The 13,704-nt window shown below is 43.6% G+C and overlaps 1 protein-coding gene across 2 annotated transcripts in view; it reads left to right on the top strand.

Moving 5' to 3' along the window:
* Positions 1 to 269: 269 nt before the first annotated feature.
* LOC128845766 (caspase-8-like) overlaps positions 270 to 13,704 on the top strand; it is a 19,742-nt gene continuing 6,307 nt past the window's right edge. The window contains exons 1-8 of one of the 2 annotated variants that reach the window (XM_054044764.1): positions 270 to 790; positions 939 to 1,003; positions 3,852 to 4,190; positions 5,621 to 5,726; positions 7,172 to 7,310; positions 9,531 to 9,590; positions 10,993 to 11,084; positions 11,983 to 12,094. In XM_054044764.1, coding sequence (XP_053900739.1) covers positions 3,880 to 4,190; positions 5,621 to 5,726; positions 7,172 to 7,310; positions 9,531 to 9,590; positions 10,993 to 11,084; positions 11,983 to 12,094 — 820 coding nt within the window. In that variant the 5' untranslated portion in view covers positions 270 to 790; positions 939 to 1,003; positions 3,852 to 3,879. Of the gene's footprint in view, positions 1,004 to 3,851; positions 4,191 to 5,620; positions 5,727 to 7,171; positions 7,311 to 9,530; positions 9,591 to 10,992; positions 11,085 to 11,982; positions 12,095 to 13,704 lie in introns of both variants that reach the window. The other variant, XM_054044765.1, reaches the window with a different exon arrangement.

Below are 13,704 nucleotides of genomic sequence, written 5' to 3'. Positions count from 1 at the left end.
TTTTCCGCCCTCTGAATCCCTCGATCCCAGCCCGGAGCATCCTCCTGCACCCCAAACTCCTCATTCCCAGCCCCACCCCAGAGCCTGCACCCCCATCCGGAGCCCTCACCTCCCTCCCCCGCACTCCACTCCCCCGCCCCAGCCTGGAGCCCCCTCCCGCATCCTGAACTCCTCATTTCTGGCCCCATCCCAGAGCCTGCACCCCCAACCAGAGCCCTCACTCCCTCCCGCACCCCAACCCCAATTTTGTGACCATTCATGGCCCGTCATACAGTTTCTATACCCAGATGTGGCCCTTGGGCCAAAAAGTTTGCCCACCCCGGACTGAAGGATACAATGGCAAAGCAGGGAAGTGGGACAGAGACAAACTTTAAAGTGGAAAAGCTTTTTGAAGCAAGCATGTTTTTATCCTGACCCTTTAATTCTTCATTTAGAGGAAGCAACTCAAGCCTCCCTTCATATTAGGAGGTCTCCTGATTATGCTACCTGCTGTGCTCCAACTCCCCTCTTTTTTACCAGTTATTTGTTTTATTTTTACAAGCTCTGTTTCCGTGTCTGCAATATTTGATTAACTGAAATTGTAATGATGACAAGTTCTGGAAGTGAACAGCTCTATTGTCAATTGTCATTGTGTTGATATCACAATTTTCATTCTGTTGTCATTTAACTTAACCTACTACTATAAGTCACATGACAACACACTCAGTCTCGAGACCAGTCCTTTCCTGTTGCATGACTTCCTGTTGGGACTGAGAAGGAACAAGATCCACTGAGCTGACTGACTCCAAAAGTAAGTGAAATCCACACCCTTAAGTTCAATATCATTTTATGTTTGAAGGGAACTGAGTTTTGCTAGGAAATTTCATCCACTGATCTGCCTGACCCCAAAAGTAAGTGAAATCAATATCCTTAACTTCAATCTCATTTTATGTTTGAAGGCAACTGAGTTTTGCGAGGAACAAAATCCAGAGGCATTTCACCACTGATCTGCCTGACCCCAAAAGTAAGTGAAACCAACATCCTTACCTTCAATATCATTTTATGTTTGAAGGCAACCGAGTTTTGCTAGACCAATATCTCTTTCTAGTTTTTCTCTTTCCCTGTTTTGGATTATAATCTAATGCCAGAAGACAATGGAGTAGAATTTTTAGTACACTATCCGCACAGGCAGGCATACACACATACAGATATACTGTCTATTCTGTATACATATATAAACTATAGCATTCAAAGTTTATAGAAAGTTTGAAAGTGAAAGTGAAATTAATTTAATTCCCTTTACAGCAAAGATCATTTTTATGGCTATAAATTGCTTATACCTTAATCTAGGGGTATGCACGGGTGTCAGATGAGACCTGTTCCCCCAATCCTATATTGACAATTAGCTATCAAGTGGGTATTCTCTTTTTTTTCAGAGAAGTAGCAAATAAGATCACGCAGCTGAAAGCACCGGCTCCTGTCTGAATGACTCATTAGTTTTCATGTGGCCCAGAGGTGCAGATTCTCATCTGTTTCTAAACTAATTTTGCATACATTTAAAAGAGAAATGAGCATCGGGGAACAGAGCTTTAGATAGTGTGCTCTGTAGGACAGGGAGTGAGTTTTACTGGGTTTTTCTAGACAAGAGTTTAAGGTCCTACTGTATAGTAACTAGTTAAATGATTGCCAATTAACTCAAGTTAACATACACGATTGTGAATGCTAATCCATACACTCCTCAAACCTTTGCAGTCTACCTTAAAATGGGTCCTCAAGTCAGCCACAAATGTTTGTGTCATGGCACAAATTATTGCAGAGTGTCTGGATTAGCATTTACAATTATATTAATTAACTCAAGTTTATTTGGCAACCAGTCAACTCTTTACCTCAGAATCACAAACCCTGGTCTACACAAAGCTGCCCTGTGTTCGAAGAGACCAACTGCAAGGGGCGAGCTGGTCACTGCCACCATACACATAGATTACTGACTCATCTGACAGTGGGAGACTGGCTTGCTCTTGCAAAGGGTTGCCATACTAAATGTTCTCTCGCAATTTCAGTCTCAGAATGGTGCCCAAATGAAAAAGAGAGGAGGAGCGAGACCTTCCAGGCATGCTAAGAGGGGGTCCCCCACAGAGACCACTCAAAGAACTTCAGCCACCCCATAGATTCTTCCTCCCAAACCCTCACCCTCCTCCGAGACCCCTTTGTGGCCCTTCTGCCTGTGCTGTCACAGAGGGAGCAGAGCACTGACTGGCACTCTCTGCAATGAGACAGACAGACTAGCAGCATATGCTGCTGTTCCCACACTATGGGCTGAGAATTTTTGGAGCCTCATGCTCCATATTCCCAAATTCAGAGGCCCTTTCTAAATTCAGTACAGTAGAACCTCAGAGTTATGAACAGCTAAGGAATGGAGGTGGTTTATAACTCTGAAATGTTCCTAATTCTGAACAAAACATTATGGTTGTTTTTTCAAATGTTTACAACTGAACTTTGACTTAATACAGCTTTGAAACTTTACTATGCAGAAGAAAAATGCTGCTTTCCCTTTATTTTTTTTAGTAGTTTACATTTAACACAGTACTGAACTGTATTTGCCTCCCCCGCCCGCTGCCTGATTGCGTACTTCCAGTTCCAAATAAGTATGTGGTTGACTGGTCAGTTCGTAATTCTGAGGTTCTACTGTACTGGTGTCCTGCCCTAACTGTAATCCAGGACTGAGAATTCAAAGGTCACTGGGGGCTTTGGGTGCACAGCGAAATGGGAAACGTGTGGCTCTAGCCCCTACTTGAGCTTTGGAAATGATCAGTATGCTCTTTAGCTGATCTGTATCTTACAAATGTGCAGTGTGATAGTAAATAGCTTAGCTTGTGAGTGAGCTGTAGTTTGCAAGTGCTGGAGACAAGAAGTATAAAGTGAATTATCTTTCCTGTCTAAATTGGAGTGGCCTGGTTGCAGGGACCTGCAGGGGCCAGAAAAAAAAAATGTTTATAGAAGCAGTAGTAGCTTAGGGAAGCTTTTACTACACTTGAGACACACATCTGTGATGACAGGTTTCAGAGTAGCAGTATACGCAAAAAGAACAGGAGTACTTGTGGCACCTTAGAGACTAACAAATTTATTTGAGCATAAGCTTTTGTGGGCTACAGCCCACTTCTTCAGATGCACAGAATGAAACATATAGTAAGGAGAGATATATACATACAGAACATGAACATGGTCCACCTTTTCATGTTCTGTATGTATATATATCAACTTACTATATGTTCCGTTCTATGCATCTAAAGAAGTGGGTTGTCGCCTATGAAAGCTTATGCTCAAATAAATGTGTTAGTCTCTAAGGTGCCACAAGTACTCCTGTTCTTTTTACATCTGTGATGGAGTAGTGTCCATGCGTCTCATTTATTGCTCAGACACTTTGTTGATTTTAGATCTAGGGGAAACGGGTGTCAGATATGTAGATCTTGCTTCTGGGTAGCACTGAATCTTTAGAAAAAGAATAATGCTGACTTTCAAAAGAACAACAGGCAGGATCTAGGAAAGAAAAAAGGAAGCACTTGCATGCAGCTGGATTGATTCTGCTGCTAGAAAACCCCAAACATCCTCCCAGGGAAAGCAGGAGGAGCTTGTTTCCGTGACATTTTCTCTTACCTTTGCTTCTGTTCCCAAGTGCAGATTCCTAAAGCTGATGAATTTAAAGGGGACAAAAGAGACCTAACATCAAAACTATGACAGGGGGACATCAGATGTGTATTTTGTAGCATGTATCCATTTATTATGATGCATTCCACATGACGTGACTCCTTTGTAATTGTGTTGACCTCGCCCATCAATCACATCATTCCATCATCATCTCACTTTGTGTTTAGATCTGATTCCTCATCTCTCAGCCGTAAAATGAGTGCAGATATATACAAGCTTCTCTTCTTCATCAGCGAGGAACTGGACTCGGACACCCTGATGGCCCTGAAGTTTCTGAGTCTGGAGTACATCCCACTGAAGAATCAGGAAGACATTCAAGATCCCAAGGTTTTCTTCCAAAAGCTCCAGAACAAGGGACTGATAGAAGAAGAAGATCTGTCCTTCGTAAAGGAGCTACTGTTCAGAGTAAACCGCATAGACCTCCTGACTGGTAAACTGAGCTCCAGCAGAGACGAAATGGAGAGGGAGCTTCAAATCCCAAACAAGGCAAAAGTTTCACCATATAGGTATGGAGTATGATAGTAAGGACCCTTTGGAGCCTCTTGGGCTTAAAAGGCCGAGGTAGAGGTGTTCTGTTATGTCCAGCTTCATTCTTGTTTCCTACCTGAATTGTCTTCCATTTTAGCTCCCACACAAATCCAGGGAGAATTTTATTCTTTTCAATCTGGCTCTGTGCATCTTGCACACTTAAGGACAGGTATTTAGCTCTATGCTCTAATGCTATTGATTGTGTCCTTGGTACTATTCCAACAGAAGTGACATCTCCATTTTTCTAAAGAGACCCAGTTTCCGAGAAGGTTTTTTTTTCTGGAAATTATCTCACAATCATAGTATTGTATTGTAACTAGAGAGGGGTCAAGCAGGCTTTGGGTTGGATTTGGTCCTCTCAAATCCAGACAGAGCCTGAGTCTTACCTAGGTTACTTGCAACCTGATGTGTGCTATGTACTGTCTCATTCCTGGAAGCATTGCCACTGAGTGCTTCTGAGAGCAACTATTTTCACTTTGGACTGCACTGATTTTCTGATACTATGATGTTGTTCTCAGCCTTGGCTTTCAAGGATGTTGTACATGTAGTAAGATGAGGCCCTGAAACATAAACTCTTGTATCAAAGGCCCAGTCTGAGGCCTGAAGCCTGAACCAAAGTACTTCCAGGCATTGCTAAGCAAAAGCTGGGCTGTGAGCCAGAGGCAGGCCCCACTCACAGAAGCTGGCAAGAAGAGGGCTGCTAGAAGCAGGTGCATCCACACATAAGTGCTAATAAGAGGAACTTGTGCCAAGATGGCATCAGAACACTCCATAGAGATAACAAGGAACAGGCAGGTGCATCTTAAAGACAGGGTCAAAAGGACAGCATGATGGATAGATATGTTTGAAACAACATGATCAAAGGAGGAGACAGCACCCTAATGAGCCAAGGGGCTGTACTTCAATACGTCAGTAGGGATGAGTAATCTGTCCTGTAACTGTATAAAAGTAGGTCCTGGAGTGCACATCTTTGTCTGTCCTAGGGGGCAGTGGAAAGTCCCGCCACTGACTGAGCCGGTCCATTGCCAGGGGGCACAAATTCGTAGTATGTCCTGTAGAGTCTACGGGAAACTATTACTGTGCTTCGTTTGACAATAAACCTGGCCGGGTTCCTTCGTCCCTTACTAGAGTCTGTGGTCTTTGGAGGTTCTCTCGGGGTTTGCTGTGTCAGCTATCTGCGCAGAGCCGGGGCAGCACACAGAGGGAACACGCATGCAGCTGATTGTTGTCATCATCGAACAAGAGCAGAGCACCACACCGGTAGCTACTGACAACAGTACATAGCAGTGATAAGGATGAAGCAAATCCCTTTACTGTGGACAGCCCGTCAGGCACATGGGGCATACCTGACAGCATTTAGGCAATCTTCATTTTGGCTAATTTGCTTCCTTTCTTCCCTTACTGTCAGACAACTACTTTACAGAATCTCTGAAGAAATAACTAGTGAAGAAGTTGCCAGTGTAAGATTCCTGCTGCAGAAGGAGCTACCAAAGAAGAAGCTTCAGGACAATGCTGTAAGAACACTTGATCGTGGTGGCTTCTTGTGCATAGTTGGTTCTGAGTCTCTGGCTATGGCTATGCTACACCTTAAATTGACATAAGTTATATTGCTCAACGGTGTGGCTAGCCACCCCCCTGACTGACATAACTAATGCTGACTTAGTGCTGAGCACACCGGTGCGTAAGTCGATGGGAGAGCTACCGCCAGCAGGGACTGGAGTAGTTAAGCCAACGGGAGTCTCTCCCGTCAGCTTAGAGCGGCTACACAGAGAGCTTACAGTGGCACAGCTGCAACAGTTCAGCTGCACCACTGTAAGGTCTGTAGTAGCCGTAGTCTAACTCTTTCCTCGAAGGAGGTAGCGAAAACAGGTGCATGTAAATCCCAGCCTGCAGTGGGGATGGCTCATGGTAAGTGGAAGAGCAGTGAGATGGTCTCCATTAGAAAATGGGTCCTTCTTTCTCCCTCCTGTCTTAGTCTCCTTTCCCCACCATTTCATCAGTCTTTCCCACATTCTCATTGTCTTATCCACACCATCCATCTCCCTGCCTCTGCCTCCCACAAATTCAGCACACTCCTCTTCTCTACCCACTGCTTTCAGGGTATTGATGTTTGGGTGGCACCCAAAGGAGGAGGATGTGGTCTGGAGAAAAAGCACAGGATTTGGGAGTCAGACAATCCTAAATTGTAATCCTGGCTCTGCCAATGACTCGTGTGGTCCTGGGAAAGTCACTTAACCTTTCTGCCCCTTTCCTTATTTGTAACATTGGAATAATGATACTTACCTAGCTGCCTCCCAGGGTATGGTGAAGGTTAGATAGACAAATAACTATCTTTGAAGCACCCTTCCTGAGTCCATCATCCACAAGGCTGCATTAAAACTCTCCCTAAAAGGCCCAAATCTGCTATGGTCCCTATGGGAAGATTAGCTGATACAATTACAACTTTGGGGAGTAATTAGGAATAATTTATGTAATGGAAAACCTACAGCAGTGTAACTAAATTGTTCTTTAAAAATCCATATTAGTTACACATCTGGAATAGCGATGCACTTATCCAGGGTTATACTACACTTTTTATTCTAGTTTAATTTAATTTGGTCAATTATTGGATTAAGCGAAACCAGTTTAAGAGTATCTACATTAGTGGTTTGCACTGCTTTAATGAAATCTGTTTTGTTACATATGTGCAGAAAAACCATATACAGACCAGCCCTAAAATCCCCTATCTTAGCTTAATTTATTTTCCCATGAGGTGGTTAATTTACATCTTGACACCCGCTAACACCTTCTAACTTGGTGTATTTCTCCACCCCCGCGCCTTCCCAATTCTCTGTCTGTTTCTGTCTTCAGCCTGTCCTCTCCTCAGAGCAGGGAACCTTGCCTTCCTTTTGGTTTGAAAAATGCCTAATATGTTGGGGTGATACCTGAAACTAATACATAATCATATTTTTTTAAACAGACAATATTGAAGCTCTTTATAGAAATGGAAAAAGCTGGGATAATGAATGAAACCAAATTGAAGGTGCTGAAGAGTATTTTACGGGACGTTAGACCTGACCTGGCGCAAAAAATTAATACCTACGAAGTGGAAACACAAGGTAATGATTTTAAACTACCCATTTGAATATTCTTTTGACTGAGCCCCAAAGATCAAAGGAAGTGGGTGATGAGGGAGACATTTGATGTAGTCTGCCCTCCTTAGGAACTATTGAAAAATTGTTCTGGAGAGTATTATTTTCTGTGCTTTGACCAGTCTAGTTTTAAATGTCTCTAAGACTGAGACCTGCACCGCTTCCCTTGGGAGACTAGTCTGTAGACTTACAGATTTTGCTGGCAGTGAGTTGCAAGGCTTTATTTTCCCTGAGCTAGTGCAAAGGTTGGAAAGAAGATTCATGGAAAGGTTTTGAAAGGGAGGCATTTTTACTCAAGTCGGTGCCAAATGCTTTAAAACAGAAACTGGGACATTTCCAGCACTTCCAGTTACTGTGTTCTTGATGAGCTTTTGGGGATGAAGCAGTGACTTGTTCACCTGACAGGCCCAATGTTCAGGAAACAGTTAATGAGAGGCACCACCCAGCAGCCAGGGGAAAGTGAGAATACACAGATTTTCTCATAGCAGGTTCTCATTTGCATTTGGCTTAGTCATGTGTGTTTCTCTGAGGCCCCCTGGATGGCTCTCAGAGCATTTGGACTCTTTCTCCCAGCTATTCTAGGATGTACTTGTGAAGCATCGCCTGTTTGGTGAGTAGAGCAGATAATGGCTCTGAGGCAGATAGTGGCTGTGTCTAATCTTGACTATAAAAATTCTCCCACCAGCGGTAGCAACGGTGGAAGCACTAGTGTCAACAGATCGCTGTTGCTTTACCACCCCTTGTTGTCTAATGCCACTCAGGGTAGGTGTAAACAGTATAGTAAACGTCAGTGGGCACCTGAATGATGTCTACACTAGGGGTAGGCAACCTATGACACGTGTGCTGAAGGCGGCATGCGAGCTGATTTTCAGTGGCACTCACGCTGCCCAGGTCCTGGCCACTGGTCCAGGGGGCTCTGCATTTTAATTTAATTTTAAATGAAGCTTCTTAAACATTTAAAAAACCTTATTTACTTTACATAGAACAATAGTTTAGTTATATATTATAGACTTATAGAAAGAGACCTTCTAAAAACGTTAAAATGTGTTACTGGTACACAAAACCTTAAATTAGAGTGAATAAATGAAGACTCGGCACACCACTTCTGAAAGGTTGCTGACCCCTGGTCTACACAGTCGTGCTCCCCACTGCTACCTCTAGAAGCATTGCAACAGTGGGAGATTTCCAGGAATTTCTAGTGTGGACAAGATCTGTAGCCAAGGGGGAAGATTATTTAATTTATCTCTTGAGGTGGAGCAGGAAGGGGACATATTTTTCAGCCCTGTTGCCACTACAAAAAAATACCTTTTCAGCACAGCCATGTTTAAACATGATTATGACTTATTTCTGCTGGTCTAGATAGTACAAAAATGTCATAACTAGGGATGTAAAAATTTTACTGGTTAACTGATAAGCATCAGTCTTATTGGTTTTGGTTAACGATTAAACTCTGCTGTCAGCTCTGCTCCCGGGACGTGGGACCGGCAGCCGGTACCCCTTGTACTCCTAGTTTCCCGCCTATGTGAACTTCTTAACAGTTAACTGTTTAACTGATACTATTTTAAACCCTATTTACATCCCCAGTCATAACCGTGATGGAGAATTATGTTTTAACCCTAGTAGATGCCTGTGTTACAACCATTTTTCACAATCCTGTTTAAATATTGTTATTTCTGTAGTATAGACAGGGCCTTTATCTCAGCCCAGGGCAACAGAAATGGTCAACCTGTCAATGGGCTAATCCATCACCAGGAGGGCACGAGGGGAACCCATTCCTGGAGGGGAAGAGAAGAGAATCATCAGTCATTAATGGGAAAAGGGATCTCCTCCAAGATCTAAAAATAAAACCTCAAGGGAACTCTTATTCAGTGGGACGTGACAAATATAGCGAAGAAGCTGCAGAACTGGTACAGCCACAGGGTTTCTTTCCCGTGTTGAAAACTGGTGTCAGTTGATCATGATCTAATGTATTGACAGTTTAGAGAGAGTGAGGCTCACCAGAATTGTATGGATACTGGATGAGTTGCTTCGTCTGCCCAGGCTGTTTGTCCTTTAAGACTTCAGGGTAGTTTCTGTTGAAGACTAGGCGTGTAGCTAACCTGATGCCTTGAAAGTCTTGCTGCACTGAGACCTGGAATAGCCTTGGTTGAATTTGTCCATCATTCTTCTTGTCTCTTCCCGTTTCAGCCCCAGATGAATTGATCACGAGCTTGGAACCTCCTTTTCAGAGCCTGACACTTAGCGAAGGTATTTTGTTACCGCTCCTTAAGTAGATTAATAAATTATAAGGTGTAGATAAATCTCTGATAATTTTCATATGACTTTACATTGTGCCTCTTCATATAACCTTGTGGTGGGTCTACCCACGTGTGACCACTGTTTTCATGGGACTTTGTATCAAAGCCTCATTTAGAAACTTTGCATTGCCCTTGGTATAATATTATAGCCCCTAAGGATAGAATAAGATAGAAGAAAAATTTCTTTTTGCTAGCAGTAGAACAAGAGCTCTTCCCCCCCACTCTTAATCAATTGCCCTGTTGAATGAATGAGGTGTGGATGAGCAAGGCATGGAAGGCAGCACCTCCAGACAGCCTCAACTGTTGGAGAGGGGCTGGGAGCCAGACCCAAGGACAATAAAACGTGTCAAGTGGGCTCATTAAAAACAAGCAGACATACCGATGGCCTCGGGGGTTAGAAGCAAGCACCTTCTTTTGGAAACACCCTCTTTGCAGCATTGGGACAACACTCAAAAGAAAGCAGCACAAAGGACCAATGGACACAGACACAGGGTTTGAATCTGGTATAGATTTGCATAAGAGGAAAGCTGCTGTAAAAGTGAGGTGTCTTGCAGAGGACCCCGGGTCTCGTCTTGTCAACATGGGAGCATCGATCTGGATCGGCAGAAGCCCGGCTCCACCCCCTCCCCCATCTAACTCACCTGGCCAGTGCAGTTAAGGGGAGCAACTAATTGGTAACAACAAGACGGAGTGTGTTTGTGTGTGTGTGTGAGTGTAAGTGTAATATATTATATGCATATAATACAGTGTTAATGAATACATGTATTACTAATAAATGTGGCGTTTTGTCTTATTCCCCCTGAAAAGATCCTGTGCAGTACTTTAAGTACAACAAAGGCCAGAAGAGACCCTTGTGATCAGGTCTGGTCTCCTGTATAACACAGGCCTTAAAACTTTCCCTGAATTAATTCCTGTATGAACTAGAGCATAGGCTCACTTGATTAAATGTAACTTAGCTAAGAGTCCGGTCACTGCCCTATCCGTGAAGATGTTTGTTGCCTGCATTGTTTCCCACCTAGATTCTGAAGCCTGTACAGATTTCATGGTCAGAGCCATGGAGACTCAGCCTCTTGATTCATATGGTTAAAAATAGGACTAATCATCGCTAACTAAATACACCTAAAACCAACCTGATGTTAAGCAGTGGTAGGCCCATAGGTGCTAAGGTACAGACGTTATCTAAGTGTTAAATTAAACAATGATGAAAATGTGAGCAGTTCTCCATGTTTTAGGGGTTGGAAGTTGTCCCCACCCCACTCCTTCAGATCATTTGGATACCATTCTTTGTACTGAATTATGTTAAAGTTAAGACACCGCTTTTGACTCTAAATGTCCTTTCATGCCCCTTGTAGGGCATATTCACCAGAAAGTTCCCTGGCCTAAAACATGGGCATTTGCGGGCCCAGGTGAATCGGGAGCAAAGGAAGCAGCGTCAGTGCCAAAGGTGAGAAATCCTGATGTTTACCTTGAACTGCTGCTCTCTAAATCCCATTTACAAACCCCCCTACAATTGTTGGTGAGGCCCTAGGGAGCCCTCATCCAGAATACAAGAGTAAGCCCCACCCTTTGCTGTGTTGCCTGAGGATCAACACCCCATTAGGAAGAACAGGAGTACTTGTGGCACCTTAGAGACTAACAGATTTATTAGAGCATGCTCTAATATATGCTCTAATAAATCTGTTAGTCTCTAAGGTGCCACAAGTACTCCTGTTCTTCTTTTTGCGGATACAGACTAACACGGCTGCTACTCTGACACCCCATTAGGGTTAGTGGCAGGAAACAGAGCAATGTCTGCCATTGGGGGAGGGGAGAGAGGGAAAGAGAACCACCAGGACACCCTGAAGCAATTGGAGAGTTTCCAGCAGCCACGGTTAAGGACATCCCTCCCTCCCTCAAATCATGCTGAATCAATGGATAAGAATCAATGAACCTCACCAAGCAAAGGAGGGAGGGAGCAGGAATCTCAAAGGTAGCCCGCACTTCGTGCTCTGGGGGGGAGGTATTGGGCTGGACTGGGGACAAACACCTGCTCCCGTTCCCTCTACTCCAGAACACTAATCTCACCTTGGGGGAGGGAGGGAGTGCTCAGGGGGGAGGAAGTAGGGTTCTTATTTCCCCACTCCCTTCCATCCCCCTGCAGGCAGAGGTTAGAGCTGTCCTAGATTCACAGACTTCCCCTGCACCGCGTCCCCAACACCCCAGCCTGTGGTAGGTCTGTGGGGCTTAGATGAGGCAGGGTAACAATCTGTGCTTAGTCCCATTTTTCTTTTGGGTACCTTAAAACCCACAGCTCTTTATGCTGCTTTTGCGATCTTGTCATTATGCTCTGTACATCTCTACAGCTCGAGAACCCCTACACGATGGACAATAATCCTCATGGCTATTGTGTGATACTGAACAACTCTGATTTTAAAAATCCTGATGAAACCAGGAGAGGCACAGACAAAGATGCTGGTAAATATTTTGCTTGTTGAACTACTGCGGGGGTTTTCAAAGTTGGACTTTGTCTGAGGGAACCATTTAATCTACCCTCCTTTGTAGAATGGATAAGCTACGGTGTTGTCACTCTTTCCTTTCACAAAACCACTCTCACTAAGCTCCCTTCCCTGCATGGTTGGTTTGACAGACATGTCGGCCATTATGGTATCAGAAAAGCTACAGTATTTAGGCTGTCTCTTCACTGCCAAAAAGGGTGGTCTTATTACAGCTTGATAATTAACCTGTGTTAGCTTTCTCCCTATAAAAGCCTAATGGAGATGCAAGTAGTTTTTACCTTGTAGTTGGTTGTTAGGTGAGGTCAGCACTACACTCCTGACCTGTGGATGACCTCACCTCCCTACATTGCAGTACACTGTCTTTGCCAGGATTTTACAGCCTGAGAGCTGACTCAGATTAGTTATCTTGCTGTAAAAACACCCCTTTTAGTCTCCTTGTCAATTCCTCCAGTAGAATTTGTCTGTTTGTAGCTGATAGACTTCTTTTTACCCTCGTGGACAGAATATGCTAAAAATGTAGTTTAAGGAAGGAAAGTCTTTCTGTTCTGGGTACAAGCTATTGTTTATAGAGTGTGTATATATGTGTGTGCCTTTTCTGCTATGTTGTCTTTCTGCTTGATGACTTCTCTTTCTCTCTATTTTTTTAATAGTTCTTAGAACTGCCATAAAGTCCTTAAGCTCTCAATTCTGTGTTCACTTAACCTACAGTCTACAACTGGAGGATATAAGGAGACCACACTGCCAGTTAGAAAGTGTTCTGATCCAGTAGCTAGACACATCTGGTTGCAGCAATGCTCAAACAAATCCAACTATCTTATCATCTTGCCATTTGCCTCTAAGCCCTTCCTCCTGCAATAACTCCATGTCTATCTGAATCCACACATCCTTCCTTTTTAACGCCGCATCTTAAAAAAGCCTATATGGCTGAATTTTAACTCTGATCCCTTTCCAGTTGCTCGTTTCCGAGTCACCCTCTTCTCTCTAGGAGACTCTTCTCGCCCATTACAAAGCTAAGTCAGCAGGTACTGGGAAAGCTGTGTAGATCCTTACCTTTGTTAAGAGCCAGATTCTGCTGCTCTTGCTCTGCACAGAGGAGTTAATTTCAACAGGATTATTTGCAGAATAAGGAATTACTCCTTGGAAGAGTGGCAAAATCCAGCCTTAAATAAGTACATCATCCTTCTCTTGTTTTATCAAGAGCTATTCATAAGTATCTCAAATCTCTGGGCAGCATGAAGTTGGTGAAAGATGCTTAAACAAACTAAACTCTCATTATGTATAAGGATTAATTGCTATGGAAGTAAAACCTGCTTTTTTCTGGGAGGACCGCATGATGCTCAAGGCAAAGGCATTGTATCAGGAGTAAATGAATGGCTGTGTATTTCTTGCTAGGGCAATATCATTTTGATCCAAGAGGACTGACCGGGTGTGGAACAATAAGGTGGGCTTCTTCATGGGACTGTAACACTTTCCAAACCGCCTGACAGTGTCTCTTGTTCTCCAGTGCAGTGCCTGCTACAGTTTCATCTTCTTCCCTCTCTTCTGTTTTATGTTAAATGAGTGCTGACT

The sequence above is a fragment of the Malaclemys terrapin genome, chromosome 11, assembly GCF_027887155.1.
Source record: "Malaclemys terrapin pileata isolate rMalTer1 chromosome 11, rMalTer1.hap1, whole genome shotgun sequence".
Taxonomy (NCBI): domain Eukaryota; kingdom Metazoa; phylum Chordata; order Testudines; family Emydidae; genus Malaclemys; species Malaclemys terrapin.
Note: the sequence above shows the minus strand (reverse complement) of the source record. Positions and strands in the feature narration are given on the sequence as shown.